Raw genomic sequence first — 16,752 nt, 5'->3', positions numbered from 1 at the left:
CCCCGTATCTGCACCCCCGCTCCGCAATATCTGCACCCCGCACCCTATATCTGCACCCCGCACCCCAATATTTGCACCCATATTTGCACCTCAATATCTGCACCCCAATATGTGCACCTCCGCACCCCAATATTTGCACCCCCGCACCCTATATCTGCACCCCAATATCTGCACCCCGCAGACTATATGTGCACCCCAATATCTGCACCCCCGCACCCTATATCTGCACCCCAATATGTGCACCTCCGCACCCCAATATTTGCACCCCCGCACCCTATATCTGCACCCCAATATCTCCACCCCGCACCCCAGAATATTATAAAGGTTTTCATAAGTCACCGTGACTTCTAGAAATAGAGGCGTCGCGTGCTACCTCTCAGCAACCAATGAGCACTCAGCTTTCGCTTTTTAAATGGCAATATCCAAATAGAAGGTGCGCGGTGATTGGTTACTATGGACTTGAGGTTCTTACCGCACATGAAGCCGCATAAAATGGCCCAAACGGTCCTATATCGCCATCTAGTGGCCACTCACTGCTGTTAGCACTTGGTAATTAGCGGTCTCCATAGCGCGTTTTTTTTTACCATCTTTTTCTACCATCAATAACTTTATTGACTGCGTACAGTACAGAGCAGCGGTGCAGTGAGCTGTCGTTCTGTCATGACATCACTCACTCGTCCTCTCTTTGTTTTCTCTTTCCGCCGCCGTCACATGGGCTGCTCATTTCCGGGATACGGCGGCTGAGGAGGGTCATCTCCTGGAGGCAGCGCTGCTGTAGGGCGAGATCCAGTGAGTACGTTGTGTTGTATGTGTGCCCGCCCGCGGGTAGGTGCCGGCTGGGGCTGCTGGGACAGGACATTGTCAGACGCTGACAGGGACATGTCTACAATGATGGGGCAGCCCGGGCCATGGCGGCTGAGGAGGCAGAGTCTGCTCTGTGTGCTCTTCCTGGTCCCACTGAATCCGCCATACAATTGTGTCACCTGTCACTGTCATAAACCTTCCTCCATCCCTACTGATCTGTCACAGCAGGACATGGTGCAGTCCACCGCCTCCTGGGAGTAACTATAGTCTCTGCCCTCGCACAGCACGTCCCTTGCGCCACACATCCCTCGCGCCGCACGCCCCTCAGGCCGCACGCCCCTCACACCGCACGCCCCTCACATCTCACGCCCCTCACATCTCACGCCCCTCACATCTCACGCCCCTCACATCTCACGCCCCTCACATCTCACGCCCCTCACATCTCACGCCCCGCATCCCCCTCACGCCGCACGCCCCTCGCGCCGCACGCCCCTCACACCGCACGCCCCTCACATCTCACGCCCCTCACATCTCACGCCCCTCACATCTCACGCCCCTCACATCTCACGCCCCTCACATCTCACGCCCCTCACATCTCACGCCCCTCACATCTCACGCCCCTCACATCTCACGCCCCTCACATCTCACGCCTCACATCTCACGCCCCTCACACCTCACGCCCCTCACACCTCACGCCCCTCACACCTCACGCCCCTCACACCTCACGCCCCTCACATCTCACGCCCCTCACATCTCACGCCCCTCACATCTCACGCCCCTCACATCTCACGCCCCTCACATCTCACGCCCCGCACGCCCCTCACGCCGCACGCCCCTCACGCCGCACGCCCCTCACACCGCACATCCCTCACATCTCACGCCCCTCACATCTCACGCCCCTCACATCTCACGCCCCTCACATCTCACGCCCCTCACATCTCACGCCCCGCACGCCCCTCACGCCGCACGCCCCTCACACCGCACATCCCTCACATCTCACGCTGCACGCCCCTCACATCTCACGCCCCTCACATCTCACGCCCCTCACATCTCACACCCCTCACATCTCACGCCGCACGCCCCTCACGCCGCACGCCCCTCACACCGCACATCCCTCACATCTCACGCCCCTGACATCTCACGCCCCTGACATCTCACGCCCCTGACATCTCACGCCCCTGACATCTCACGCCCCTGACATCTCACGCCCCTGACATCTCACGCCCCTGACATCTCACGCCCCTGACATCTCACGCCCCTGACATCTCACGCCCCTGACATCTCACGCCCCTGACATCTCACGCCCCTGACATCTCACGCCCCTGACATCTCACGCCCCTCACATCTCACGCCCCTCACATCTCACGCCCCTCACATCTCACGCCCCTCACATCTCACGCCCCGCACGCCCCTCACACCGCACATCCCTCACATCCCTCACATCTCACGCTGCACGCCCCTCACATCTCACGCCCCTCACATCTCACGCCCCTCACATCTCACACCGCACGCCCCTTACACCGCACGCCCTTACACCGCACGCCCTTACACCGCACATCCCTCACACCGCACATCCCTCACACCGCACATCCCTCACATCTCACACCGCACGCCCCTCACACCGCACATCCCTCACATTTCACGCCCCTCACACCGCACATCCCTCACATCTCAAGCCCCTCACATCTCAAGCCCCTCACATCTCACACCGCACGCCCCTTACACCGCACGCCCTTACACCGCACATCCCTCACACCGCACATCCCTCACATCTCACACCGCACGCCCCTCACACCGCACATCCCTCACATTTCACGCCCCTCACACCGCACATCCATCAGATCTCACGCCCCTCACACCGCACATCCCTCACATTTCACACCGCACATCCCTCACGCCCCTCACACCGCACGTCCCTCACATCGCACGCGCCGCACCCCAGGTCCCTCGCACGCCCCACACCGCACGTCCCAGCCCGGCCACCTCCAAACCATACATATTTCCAGAATCCACATTTTCCTCAGCCCCAAATCTACAATATTTGTGCACCATCTGCCACCTCGATTACTGCAGAACCCTTATGTCACCTCCTAATGAATGCTCTTACTCCTCTCCATTCAGTCTTGAAAGGGATACTCCGGTCTTCTGATAAGTCTGCAGTCACACACTGCCCACAGATGTGAGCGTTCTCGGGTCTGCTGTCGCTCAGTAGCACGTGTTCAGCAGCAGCATGGAGGACATTACACAGCTGTACAGAGCAGTGTAGCTGTGAATCCATCACTACAGGTAGCAACAAGGCCTTTTTTCCTCCTCTATCCAAAGGTTTAAAGAGCTAAATTCATGTTATGAAATTAGATTGATTCACTGCTCCCCTTGTCACTTCTCTGCCAATCTTTTCGCTTGCCTCCAATGGCCAGCAAATCTAGACTGAATCACTAATGATGACATAGAAGGCCGACTGTAACCGGTCTCCTCTGTACATCTCCAAACTAATCCTCTGATACACACACACCCATACACACAGATAACACACATACTCTTCGGTCCTCACAAGATTTCCTCTTCTCCACCCTTTCATGTGTTCTCCTCACACCGTCATCTCCAATACTTCCCCCGAGCATCTCCCATCCTCTGGAGTTCAATGCCTCAACGAGTCCGATTGTCTCCCACGTTTAAATCCTTCAGACGTAACCTGAAAACTCATCTCTATAACAAAGCGTACTGCCTGCAATACCCCCACTGCCACCTCACCAGGGCTAAGGAGTCAGGATCAGTGTCCACTTTGGTGGAGTTGGTATAAAATGTACCCACTCTTAAAATATGTAATAAATTGGGTACAGTGGTACAATACAGGATGTGCTGGACATTTTTTTTCATAAGAATTTGGGAAAGTTTTGAAATGTCCTATAAATGTCTGTTCTGTTCCTAATCTAAGGATCTCTGCTTTTAGCTGAGATGAATCTGTGCTGCACTTTATGTACATGATCAGCAGTGACCAGTGCTGGGGAGTCGGAATCCGGGATATACAGTTAGGGCCAGAAATATTTGGACAGTGACACAAGTTTTGTTATTTTAGCTGTTTACAAAAACATGTTCAGAAATACAATTATATATGTAATATGGGCTGAAAGTGCACACTCCCAGCTGCAATATGATAGTTTCCACATCCAAATCGGAGAAAGGGTTTAGGAATCATAGCTCTGTAATGCATAGCGTCCTCTTTTTCAAGGGACCAAAAGTAATTGGACAATGGACTCTAAGGGCTGCAATTAACTCTGAAGGCGTCTCCCTCGTTAACTTGTAATCAATGAAGTAGTTAAAAGGTCAGGGGTGGATTCCAGGTGTGTGGTTTTGCATTTGGAAGCTGTTGCTGTGAGCAGACAACATGCGGTCAAAGGAACTCTCAATTGAGGTGAAGCAGAACATCCTGAGGCTGAAAAAAAAGAAAAAATCCATCAGAGAGATAGCAGACATGCTTGGAGTAGCAAAATCAACAGTTGGGTACATTCTGAGAAAAAAGGAATTGACTGGTGAGCTTGGGAACTCAAAAAGGCCTGGGCGTCCACGGATGACAACAGTGGTGGATGATCGCCGCATACTTAATTTGGTGAAGAAGAACCCGTTCACAACATCAACTGAAGTCCAGAACACTCTCAGTGAAGTAGGTGTATCTGTCTCTAAGTCAACAGTAAAGAGAAGACTCCATGACAGTAAATACAAAGGGTTCACATCTAGATGCAAACCATTCCTCAATACCAAAAATAGACAGGCCAGAGTTAAATTTGTAGAAAAACACCTCAAGAAGCCAGCTCAGTTCCGGAAAAGTATTCTATGGACAGATGAGACAAAGATCAACCTGTACCAGAATGATGGGAAGAAAAAAGTTTGGAGAAGAAAGGGAACGGCACATGATCCAAGGCACACCACATCCTCTGTAAAACATGGTGGAGGCAACGTGATGGCATGGGCATGCATGGCTTTCAATGGCACTGGGTCACTTGTGTTTATTGATGACATAAGAGCAGACAAGAGCAGCCGGATGAATTCTGAAGTGTACCGGGATATACTTTCAGCCCAGATTCAGCCAAATGCTGCAAAGTTGATTGGACGGCGCTTCATAGTACAGATGGACAATGACCCCAAGCATACAGCCAAAGCTACCCAGGAGTTCATGAGTGCCAAAAAGTGGCACATTCTGCAATGGCCAAGTCAATCTCCAGATCTAAACCCAATTGAGCATGCATTTCACTTGCTCAAATCCAGACTTAAGACGGAAAGACCCACAAACAAGCAAGACCTGAAGGCTGCGGCTGTAAAGGCCTGGCAAAGCATTAAGAAGGAGGAAACCCAGCGTTTGGTGATGTCCATGGGTTCCAGACTTAAGGCAGTGATTGCCTCCAACGGATTTGCAACAAAATATTGAAAATAAAAATATTTTGTTTGGGTTATGTTTATTTGTCCAATTACTTTTGACCTCCTAAAATGTGGAGTGTTTGTAAAGAAATGTGTACAATTCCTACATTTTCTATCAGATATTTCTGTTCAACCCTTCAAATTAAACGTTACAATCTGCACTTGAATTCTGTTGTAGAGGTTTCATTTCAAATCCAATGTGGTGGCATGCAGAGCCCAACTCGCGAAAATTGTGTCACTGTCCAAATATTTCTGGCCCTAACTGTAGGAGTCGTCGTCAGTTGGAAGTTTGGCTTACTGACTCCACAGTCCTGCGCTTCACTACCAACAGACCTGCCGCAACCCCCCAACCTACTGCCTCATTGCCCTAGTTTACCGGATAACATTTACACTACCATGAGCACGGTGTCACCGGTTACTGATGACTAGTGATGAGCGAATATACTCGTTGCTCGGGTTTTCCAGAGCACGCTCGGGTGGTCTCTGAGTATTTGTGACTGCTCGGGGATTACGTTTTCATCACCTCAGTAGCATGATTTGCGGCTACTAGACAGCTTGAACACATGTGGGGATTCATTAGCAACCAGGCAACCCCCACATGTACTCAGGCTGGCTAGTAGTTGTAAATCATTCAGCTGCCGCGATGAAAACTAAATCTCCGAGCACTAACAAATACTCGGAGGACCCCCGAGCGTGCTCGAGAAATCTCGAGTAACGAGTACACTCGCTCATCACTACTGATGACCCTTACTTTTATGATCTCACTACAGGTACCAAATGTGCCCATTTATTTTTACTTCAGGAGTCTCTAATTTTTGGAAAACGTCTTGTTTTTACATCCCACCTAACACTTTGATCACTCATAGGCTGACTGATACAAGTACCTATTATAATCTATGGTGCTATTCACATGTCTGTGTTTCTTCACAGACTGTGTAACCGTGCAAAACTCAGACACGTAGATTTGTGTTCTGCTATCACTGATGACAACGGCCGATACAAGATTATGGGTCTGTGAAAAACACATACAGCACACAGATGGCTTCAGTGTACATGTGCTGTCCGCATTCACCATTGTAAAGTATAGGAGAAGCTTTGTATTGTATTTATTTATCTATACATGAAAAACACTGATGGTAAAAATGGACACACGGACCAAACACTGATGACTCACTGATCCAAAACACTGATGAGTCTACCACTATTTTTTCAGATATTCGGTTAAGCACGGACCTGTGAAATAGGCCTTAGACTGCGATGTTCAGACTAGTGGCGACTGTAGGGACCCAAACTTATGTATGCCTGTCTGTCCTGAGGCCATGAATGTCAGACATGTGAATCCAGCCTTACTCATCGATTGCCCTTCCTCCTTTATGCACCTACACAGATAACTGTCAGTCACTTAAGGCACTCATCCCACCAGTGGATGTGTATGGGGCCTCCTGACTCTATAACCAACCAGTGATGTCAGGAGGCATCAGGATCGAGCAGCCTGGATACTTTTTCTTCTCCTTGGGGATAATCCGCTGCTAGAGCTGTCCCCTTACAGAACACGTGCATTCTCCGCTGAGCCAAGTGTGCATGTCTATAGGTTGATCAGGTGAAGAGCAGAGCTGTCAGTCAGGTGTCACTCAGCCAATAGCTGTCCCTATATCTGCACCCCAATATCTGCACCCTGAACCCCGTATCTGCACTCCTGCTCAGCAATATCTGCACCCCCCGCACCCTATATCTGCACCCCCCGCACCCTATATCTGCACCCCCCGCACCCTATATCTGCACCCTATATCTGCATCTCTGCACCCCGCACCCTATAGCTGCACCCCCGCACCCTATAGCTGCACCCCCGCACCCTATAGCTGCACTCCCGCACCCTATAGCTGCACCCCCGCACCCTATAGCTGCACCCCCGCACCCTATAGCTGCACCCCGCACCCTATAGCTGCACCCCCGCACCCTATAGCTGCACCCCCGCACCCTATATCTGCACCCCCCGCACCCTATATCTGCACCCCCCGCACCCTATATCTGCACCCTATATCTGCATCTCTGCACCCCGCACCCTATAGCTGCACCCCCCGCACCCTATAGCTGCACTCCCCGCACCCTATAGCTGCACCCCCGCACCCTATAGCTGCACCCCCGCACCCTATAGCTGCACCCCCGCACCCTATAGCTGCACCCCCCGCACCCTATATCTGCATCCCCCCGCACCCTATATCTGCATCCCCCCGCACCCTATATCTGCATCCCCCCGCACCCTATATCTGCATCCCCCGCACCCTATATCTGCATCCCCCCGCACCCTATATCTGCATCCCCCCGCACCCCATATCTGCATCCCCCCCGCACCCCATATCTGCATCCCCCCGCACCCCATATCTGCACCCTATATCTGCATCTCTGCACCCCGCACCCTATAGCTGCACCCCCCGCACCCTTTAGCTGCACCCCCCGCACCCTATAGCTGCACCCCCCGCACCCTATAGCTGCACCCCCCGCACCCTATAGCTGCACCCCCGCACCCTATAGCTGCACCCCAGCACCCCAATATCTGCACCCCCGCACCCTATATCTATAGGTTGATCAGGTGAAGAGCAGAGCTGTCAGTCAGGTGTCACTCAGCCAATAGCTGTCCCATGTGCTTTTGGCTGTAAAATAAAATTCTACCATCAATCTACTTTTCAGGATGAACGGTGCAGGATTCTCCCCTCCGGCAGCTGAGATGGCGGAGATAAGTCGTATGCAGTATGACATGGAGTATACAGAGGGCATCAGCCAGAGAATGAGGGTCCCGGAGAAGCTCAAAGTCGCTCCAAGCAACTCAGAAGCTGCTCCTAAACCCCCCCTTGACATTCCCATGCCTGGCGCCATTATGCAGGTTCCGGAGAGAATTGTGGTGGCAGGTGAGTGGATTTTCTGCAACATCTCTGCACTTTTTTGGAGTGCCTAAGGGTATGTGCACACGTTGCGGATTCTCTGCGGATCCGCAGCGTTTTTTGCCGTGCAGAAACGCTGCAGATCCGCAATTGATTTACAGTACAATGTAAATCAATGAGAAAAAAAAATGTTGTGCACACTTTGTGGAAAATCCGCTGCGGAAACGCTGCGGTTTAAAAGAAGTAGCATGTCACTTCTTTTTTGTGAATCTGCAGCGTTTTTGTACTCATTCCATTATAGAAAACTGCAGGGGTAAAAACCGCAGCAAATCCGCAAGAAAACCTCAGCAAAAACGCACAAAAAATGCTGCGGAACCGCACAAACGCGACAAATCCGCAGGTGCGTTTTCTGCCAGGAGAGGCAGAATCCGCACCAGAAATTCCTAAGCCTAATCCGCAACGTGTGCACATAGCCTAAAAGTGTTTTGGGATGTTTTTGTTTAGGGTCTTCTTAAATTCTCTTATTTTTTTTCCTTAATATTTGAAAGGTCACAATGAGGAAGCCACTTTCTCAAGGCCTGCAGATCTGGACCTCATTCAGACGACCCCTTTCGAGCCTTTAGCACTGAAGACTCCGCCTCGGGTACTGACGCTCAGTGAGAGGCCACTAGACTTCCTGGATTTGGAAAGGCCCACACCAGTCACTCCCCAGAATGATGAGGCAAGTCCTAACATCATGAGTGGCAGTCAGCTGCTAGGTGTAGGCATGGTCCAAAATTCAGGTCGACAACAGTGGGCATCGCTCAGGAAAAGGAGTGGTGGCGGTGCTGAGGTAGACTCTGTATGGAATTTCTATGTCCCCCCCTGGTTTTTTTTTTCCCTACATATTCTATAATAAACACATCTTGTACTAGGCTTATAAAACGTCAGTTCAAGTGTCATCAAAGACGTGTGTGCTATTCACCAATAGACAGATTAGTCGTTCATCTTCCATATTATTTGCTTACACGTAGAGATGAGCACACGAGTTTGCCGAGAGTGCACGGGTATGCACCTTGTATCACGGGTGGTCGAGTGAGATGTTTGCGTTCACATCTGCTGGACAGGCACAAAACAGACGGAGATTGCCTGACAAACACGGGTAATCCCTGCATGTTTTATGGCTGACAGCTGCGAAACATGCGTCAGGGATGCGAACATCTCACTCGAGCACCCGCGCTACTCTGTGCAGACCCGGGCACCCTAGGCAAACATGAATAACAAGCACTTGCGCTCATCACTACTTACAAGCTCTTTCATAGCGAGCACGATGTTATCTCCTGACCAGCTTCAGTTCCACTGCGCTTCCCATGCTGCGGGGACCAGCTGCCTCACATCACACATTTCGGGCCAACATTGCCATAATGCTGCTGACCTGAACCGTCAATCAACCCTTTGCGTCTGCAATCAGGAATCTAAAAAAAAAAGAAAATGGCACCAACCCCTTAAGTTTAATATAGTGCTGCCTATTTGCAGTTTGGATGTCAAAAATAACTGGGAACCTAAAGAATAAACTGAGAACTAGCACCTGCATCGCACAAGGGTGTCATGTGTATAACTGTATTGTGGGATGATGACAGCTCCTATTGTGTGTACATCTGAGCTGCAGACACGGGAGGGTCTCTGATTACAGGACAGGTCTGTGCCATGTGTTCTATGTAAAATACAAGAACAATGCATGTTTTATCACATCCTTAATCCATGAACACATGTGAATTCTTTGCCTAGGTGCGCAGTATGGGACGACAGAAGAGGGAGCGCTCGGTTAGTGAGACCACACTACGGCACAATGGGCAGCTGGTCAGAAATGACTCCATGTAAGTCCGACTTTACAGTCTGCCTCATTGCAGGAGTGAAAATGATTCCAGGATCAAACAGATGTAAATTATCTTGTTGCTATAAAGAGTTTTCTATCTTTTTTTTTTTCTCCAAAACATTGGTAGTAAATTTCAGCTTTATTGAGTATTTCTTTTTTTCGATGAATAGCGCCACTTTTGTTCATGTCCTGTTCCTGGTATTGCAGGTTAGCCCAGTTACACTTGGATATGATCTGTGCTGTTTCTGGAGGGGAATAAATCAGACCATTATATAGTCGTATATCACATATCGGCGAAGCTTCATGTTCTACTTGGTCGAGTATAAAAACAATTTATAGGCTTTTGTTTTTCTAGACCTGCTGGCAGCCTTTGTGGGGACAGATTGATTTGTTGCTTTCCATCTAATACACACACTACATTTTAGATAACGTAAATTCTGTCTCTGGCTTATCATTTAATAACATCTACACAGGGAACATTCTGCAAAGCTTCCTCTCCACAGCGGGAATACAGAACTGGTCACTTGTGGTTAGTTAGTCAAAAATGTGATCTCCAGGAGCCGGGCGAGAGGGTTGGTTCTTCTCAATCATATGGGCATTTATATGGATATGGCACATTCTCATATTAAGTTAATAGTAGACAAGGATGGCATAATTTTTTGATGACCATTAATAATGACATGCTTTCTCTAGAAAACAGAGTTTAATTCTAATTCAAAGCAAAAAAGATTTACATTTCCCATGTCCATTCACGAGCTCATTCAGACGTCCATTTTATCTGTGTTTTTACAGATGGAATTCGCATTTATGATAGTCTACCGGGCTGCTCACATGTTTGATAGATATTTCTGTGTCTTTATATGATTTTTTAAAATATATTTTCTCTGACGCCCATGACGGCACCACGGAGAGAGGGGATCCGTCCACCAAGGACAAGAAACCTACAGATAAAAAGGCGGTACTTCTCTCCCGCATCAGTTGGTTTCCTGTCCTTGATGGGAGACGTACAGAAGTCCTTACCTACAGAGGACGAACGTCGTGGGAGTCCGGGGCCAATCAGTCCGATTCAGGCAGCCGGGGTCCCCCTGCCTCGGCTGGTGTGGTGACCCGGGGCGCCACTGCTGGGGCTAGTGGGCCTCTAGGGTGCGCGAGGAGATAAGGTAAGAAGCAGCAGCATCCATGGGGTTCCCTCTGTGGATGGGGATTCAGCGCATTGCTTTCCCCAAGCGTCAGTCTGCAGGCTGAAAGCCCCGAGGGGATCCGGTGACCAGCGTACATGTGCAGTGATGCGTTATCTGTCTGCACGTGCGCGGGATCAGTACTCGATTTCGCGCTGTGCATGATGGAGATAAGCCACTGCGCATGCACGGGATTAGACGCGCGATCTCGCGAGAGCAGGCAGCGTTTACTGCGCATGCGCGGGCGGGAATCACCGCTATTAAAGGGGAAGCATAACTTAGGTCATCGCTTCTCATGGAGCTTAACCAGTGTTCCCCTGACATGAGCGACCTGGAACAGGCATCACCCCTATCTAGATCATCACCGCCGTCGAAGCGGCAAAAGCGATTGCCGCAGAAAGGACACCAGGATGTTACCGGTAAAGGACGCTCGGGATCACTACATAGCAAGGAGTCCAGTACAGTGTCCGGCACAAGGGATAAGCTGATGACAGACGCAGATCATCCACAACCGGTATTTATGGGTCCATAAGGTGGTAAGTGATCTCCGTGAAAGTCAGTGATAGTAATTATATATATTTGTCTCTTCTTGCTCTAGGGGAAGAAAAGCTTAGGCAAATCTTAGCATAGAGTATGCGCCCTTTGTAGAGGGGATCTTCCTTCTACTTGGGAGAAGAGGCTTTGTAGCGCCTGTATACAACAGACAGTGTCCGAAGGGCTTCCCGGGTTCGCAGCAGAGCTCAAAACCCTGATAAAAAATCAGGTGGAAGATACTTTTAAATCCCTAAAGGGGGAGAAAAAGCGAAGAAAGACCAGGCACAGATCCCCATCTCCTTAGTCCAGTGATATGGATAGTGAAGATGTGGACTCGGATACATCAAATTCTTCCTCCTCCTCATCTTCTTCTTCCTCTGGGGGTTGTAGCTGTTTTCCTCTAGAAGAGACGGACAGCCTCGTTAAAGCAGTTAGGAGCACTATGGGGCTAGCGGACCGTCACCCAAAAAGATCAGGACATTATGTTTGGGGGTTTCGAGCAAAAAAAGAGGAGAGCCTTTCCTCTTAACGAGAGAATATTAGCATTGATTAAAAAGGAGTGGAAAAAGCCTATAAGAAAAGCGTTACTAACGCCAAAAAGAAAATACCCATTTGATGACGAATCTTGCTCCTTCTGGGAAAAAGCCCCTAAACTAGATGTTGCCATCGCTAAGGCATCGAAAAAATATGCCCATGTCGAGGACATGGGGGTCCTGAAAGATCCCATGGACAAAAAGGCAGCTGCTTTCCTCAAAAGTTCATGGGAAGCAGCTGGGGGAGGGCTAAAACCGGCGGTTGCTGCCGCATGTACATCCCGTTCCCTAATGGTCTGGTTAGACCAATTAAAAATCCAGCTTAAAAACAAGTCGTCTCGGGACTCAATATTAAACACCGTACCGGTAATGCGAGGAGCTGCTGCTTTCTTAGCAGATGCCTCCGCTGATTCAATCAGACTAGCTGCTAGCTCAGCAACTTTTTCTAACGCAGCCAGGCGAGCCCTTTGGCTGAAATGTTGGCCAGGGGATCTCCAAACAAAATCTAAATTGTGTAACATCCCCTGTGAAGGAGAATTCTTATTCATACCCACTTTAGACAACATCTTAGAGAAGGCAGGGGATAAACAGAAATCATTCCCCTCCCTTGGTTTTCCTTCCTGCAGGAGGCCCTTTCGGAGCAAGAGGTTCTTACGGAGGAAGCCGGGGAAAAAACAATATACAGTTAAGTCCATATATATTTGGACAGAGACAACATTTTTCTAATTTTGGTTATAGACATTACCACAATGAATTTTAAATAAAACAATTCAGATGGAGTTGAAGTTCAGACTTTCAGCTTTCATTTGAAGGTATCCACATTAAAATTGGATTAAGGGTTTAGGAGTTTCAGCTCCTTAACATGTGCCACCCTGTTTAAAAAGGGACCAAAAGTAGTTGGACAATTGACTTCAAGGCTATTTTATGGACAGGTGTGGACAATCCCTTTATGTCATTCTCAATTAAGCAGATAAAAGGCCTGGAGTTGATTTGAGGTGTGGTACTTGCATTTGGAAGGTTTTGCTGTGAAATAAACATGCGGTCAAAGGAGCTCTCCATGCAGGTGAAACAAGCCATCCTTAAGCTGCGAAAACAGAAAAAACCCATCCGAGAAATTGCTACAATCGGAGGGGCAAAATCTACAGTTTGGTACATCCTGAGAAAGAAAGAAAGCACTGGGGAACTCATCAATGCAAAAAGACCTGGGCGCCCACGGAAGACAACAGTGGTGGATGATCGCAGAATAATCTCCATGGTGAAGAGAAACCCCTTCACAACAGCCAACCAAGTGACCAACACTCTCCAGGAGGTAGGCGTATCAATATCCAAATCTACCATAAAGAGAAGACTGCATGAAAGTAAATACAGAGGGTTCACTGCACGGTGCAAGCCACTCATAAGCATCAAGAATAAAAAGGTTAGACTGGACTTTGCTAAAAAACATCTAAAAAAGCCAGCACAGTTCTGGAAGAACATTCTTTGGACAGATGTAACCAAGATCAACCTCTACCAGAATGATGGAAAGAGAAAAGTATGGCGAAGGCGTGGTACAGCTCATGATCCAAAGCATACCACATCATCTGTAAAACACAGTGGAGGCAGTGTGATGGCTTGGGCATGCATGGCTGCCAGTGGCACTGGGTCACTAGTGTTTATTGATGATGTGACACAGGACAGAAGCAGCCAAATTAATTCTGAGGTATTCAGAGCCATACTGTGTGCTCAGATCCAGCCAAATGCAGCCAAACTGATTGGTCCTCGTTTCATACTACAGAGGGACAATGACCCAAAACATAAAGCCAAAGCAACCCAGGAGTTTATTAAAGCAAAGTGGAATATTCTTGAATGGCCAAGTCAGTCACCTGATCTCATCCCAATTGAGCAGCATTTCACTTGTTACAGACTAAATTTCAGACAGAAAGGCCCACAAACAAACAGCAACTGAAAACCACCGCAGCGAAGGCCTGGCAGAGCATCAAAAAGGAGCAAACACAGCGTCTGGTGATGTCCATGAGTTCAAGTCTTCAGGCAGTCATTGCCAACAAAGGCTTTTCAACCAAGTACTAGAAATGAACATTTTATTTAAAATTATTTGATTTGTCCAATTACTTTTAGTCCCTTTAAAAACAGGGTGGCACATGTTAAGGAGCTGAAACTCCTAAACCCTTCATCCAATTTTGATGTGGATACCCTCAATTGAAAGCTGAAAGTCTGAACTTCAACTGGATCTGAATTGTTTTGTTTAAAATTCATTGTGGTAATGTCTATAACCAAAATTAGAAAAATGTTGTCTCTGTCCAAATATATATGGACTTAACTGTAAGTGGGAAGATAAGAGAAACAAGAACAAAGGATTTATGTTCAATAAGAGCCCCACTGACAACAAAAAGCCCACCCAATGAATGTTTGCCCCAGGTGAGGGGAAGACTCCCTTTTTCTCTCGGCCTGGGAGAAAATTACCAGCAGTCCATGGATTTTGAACATAATAAAATCAGGACTAAAGTTAAGATTTCACAAACTTCCTCGGTCTTCGGGGGAAGAGCAACTAGAATTAGAAAAAGAAATTATGGAGCTAGTAGGCAAGGGGGTTCTCCTGGAAGTCCCCCACAAGAAAGAGGGAAAGGATATTACTCCCCTCTGTTCCTGAGGAAAAAGCCGGATGGGTCCTACAGAACAATTATAAACTTGAAAAGCCTAAACAAATACCTGAAAGTTCAGTCGTTCAAAATGGAAACAATAAAAATATCAATAAAAATGCTGTTTCCACTTTGTTTTATGGCAGTCCTGGATCTGAAGGACGCTTATTATCACGTCCCTATCCACAACGACCACCAAAAATTCCTCAGGATAGCAGTCCTCATCAGGAGGGTGACATGTCATTTTCAATTCTCAGCTCTTCCCTTCGGGCTAGCCTTAGCTCTGCGAATCTTCACCAAAATAGTTGCAGAGGTGATGGCCCACCTGAGGGAACAAGATACCTTGGTAGTGCCATACCTCGACGACTTCCTGGTAATCGGCAATTCTCCTCAACATTGCGAAAGTCAGCTAGAAAGAATCATGAGCTCATTAAAAAGCCTGGTCTGGTTAATAAACTTAACAAAATCCAGACTGTTGCCATGCCAAATTCAGGAGTATCTGGGTCTTACTTTGGACTCTGTAAGGCAGGAATGCCGCCTTCCATCAGAAAAAGTGCAAAAGATGGTGGGCCTGGTATCCAGAATAGGGGATTCCCCCTCCATAACTCTCCGCCAAGCTATGTCCCTCTTGGATCCATGATGGCTTGCATCCCTGCAGTCCAATGGGCTCCGCTTCATTCCAGGGACCTTCAATGGCAAATTTTGTCAGAAGAAGTCTCTCTAGAAGGAAATTTAGAAGGTTCAGTTTATCTCCAAACACCATGAAAATTGAAAAAAACGGCGCACAGCCATAAATGTAATATCTAAACAGGGGGTGCAAGCAGCAGAATAATAGACAAGAGAAGGGAAGAAAAAAGACACTGCTACAAAATTGCACACCACCCAATACGTATATATACAAAACGAAAACACTTTATTGGCATAACAATAAAAACAATTAAAATCACTACGCCATTATGGGCCACCTGGATACATGATATAACAACATATACAAACAAATATAACGCCTGTCAATATATCAATAGAATACAAACAAGTATAAGATGATACCATCCTGCCTAATGGCTCATGGGGTATCTAAAGGCATATGTACAGCAAGATGACATATCTAGACCCAAGAAAAGGAGGGTAGGCTAAATGGCCACAAGGTTACCCATATAGTGGTAGCAAGAGAATCCCCATACCTCCATATAGAGCAGACCTGGGCAAGATGTGGCCCGCCTGATAATTTTAAGCGGCCCGCCAGCTAGCTGTCACTTCTGACAGCCGCCCCCGGCACCGCTCGGCCAGCCGCTTCTGAGGAGGATCGCTGGTGGCTGGAGTGAAAGCCAGGTTGATTACCTGTTTATCGGTGGCGGCGGCGGCCATCTTCCCGAGGCCGCGCGTGCGCAGATGGAGTGCTCTGCTTCACGGGGCTTCAGGAAAATGGCCGAGGGAGGCCGCACGTGTGTAGATGGAGATCGCGGCGGCCATTTTCCTGAAGCAGAGTTTGCAGATTTAGATCTCGGCTTCAGGAAAATGGCCGCCGCGATCTCCATCTGCGCACGCGCGGCCTCCCGCGGCCATTTTCCTTAAGCCCCGTGAAGAAGAGCACTCCATCTGCGCACGTGCGGCCTCCGGAAGATGGCCGCCGCCACCGATATTTAACCCGGCTCTGCTGCTCACATTGCATTCCGGGCCGCTGCGTCACCTCACCGGTGGAAGTGACCCTGCGCACGCCATACCGCACCTCTGCCGCCGCCACACCACTGCTGCAACCCCCCCATGGACACCAGGCCGTGGCGTCGCCCGCCTAAGCAGAAAGGGACCCTGCTCAGGTGCACGCCACACCGCATCACCCCACCTCTGCCGACACCATGTTTCCTGTGACCCTGCTCTGCCACCGCCAGCCCTCAGGTAAGAATCTTACCGTAAGATACT

The 16,752-nt window shown here is 48.9% G+C and overlaps 1 protein-coding gene across 6 annotated transcripts in view; it reads left to right on the top strand.

The window, feature by feature from the left end:
* Positions 1–16,752, top strand: part of LOC138675688 (mitochondrial fission factor-like) — a 54,060-nt gene that overhangs the window by 22,076 nt on the left and 15,232 nt on the right. For 4 of the 6 annotated variants that reach the window (XM_069764127.1, XM_069764126.1, XM_069764124.1 and 1 more), the window contains exons 1-4: positions 674–789; positions 7,906–8,123; positions 8,645–8,817; positions 9,864–9,952. In XM_069764127.1, the coding sequence (XP_069620228.1) occupies positions 7,907–8,123; positions 8,645–8,817; positions 9,864–9,952 (479 nt within the window). In that variant the 5' untranslated portion in view covers positions 674–789; position 7,906. Of the gene's footprint in view, positions 1–673; positions 794–7,905; positions 8,124–8,644; positions 8,818–9,863; positions 9,953–16,752 lie in introns of those variants that run through there. The other 2 variants (XM_069764122.1, XM_069764123.1) reach the window with 2 other exon arrangements.

The sequence above is a fragment of the Ranitomeya imitator genome, chromosome 4 (assembly GCF_032444005.1).
Source record: "Ranitomeya imitator isolate aRanImi1 chromosome 4, aRanImi1.pri, whole genome shotgun sequence".
Taxonomy (NCBI): domain Eukaryota; kingdom Metazoa; phylum Chordata; class Amphibia; order Anura; family Dendrobatidae; genus Ranitomeya; species Ranitomeya imitator.
Note: the sequence above shows the minus strand (reverse complement) of the source record. Positions and strands in the feature narration are given on the sequence as shown.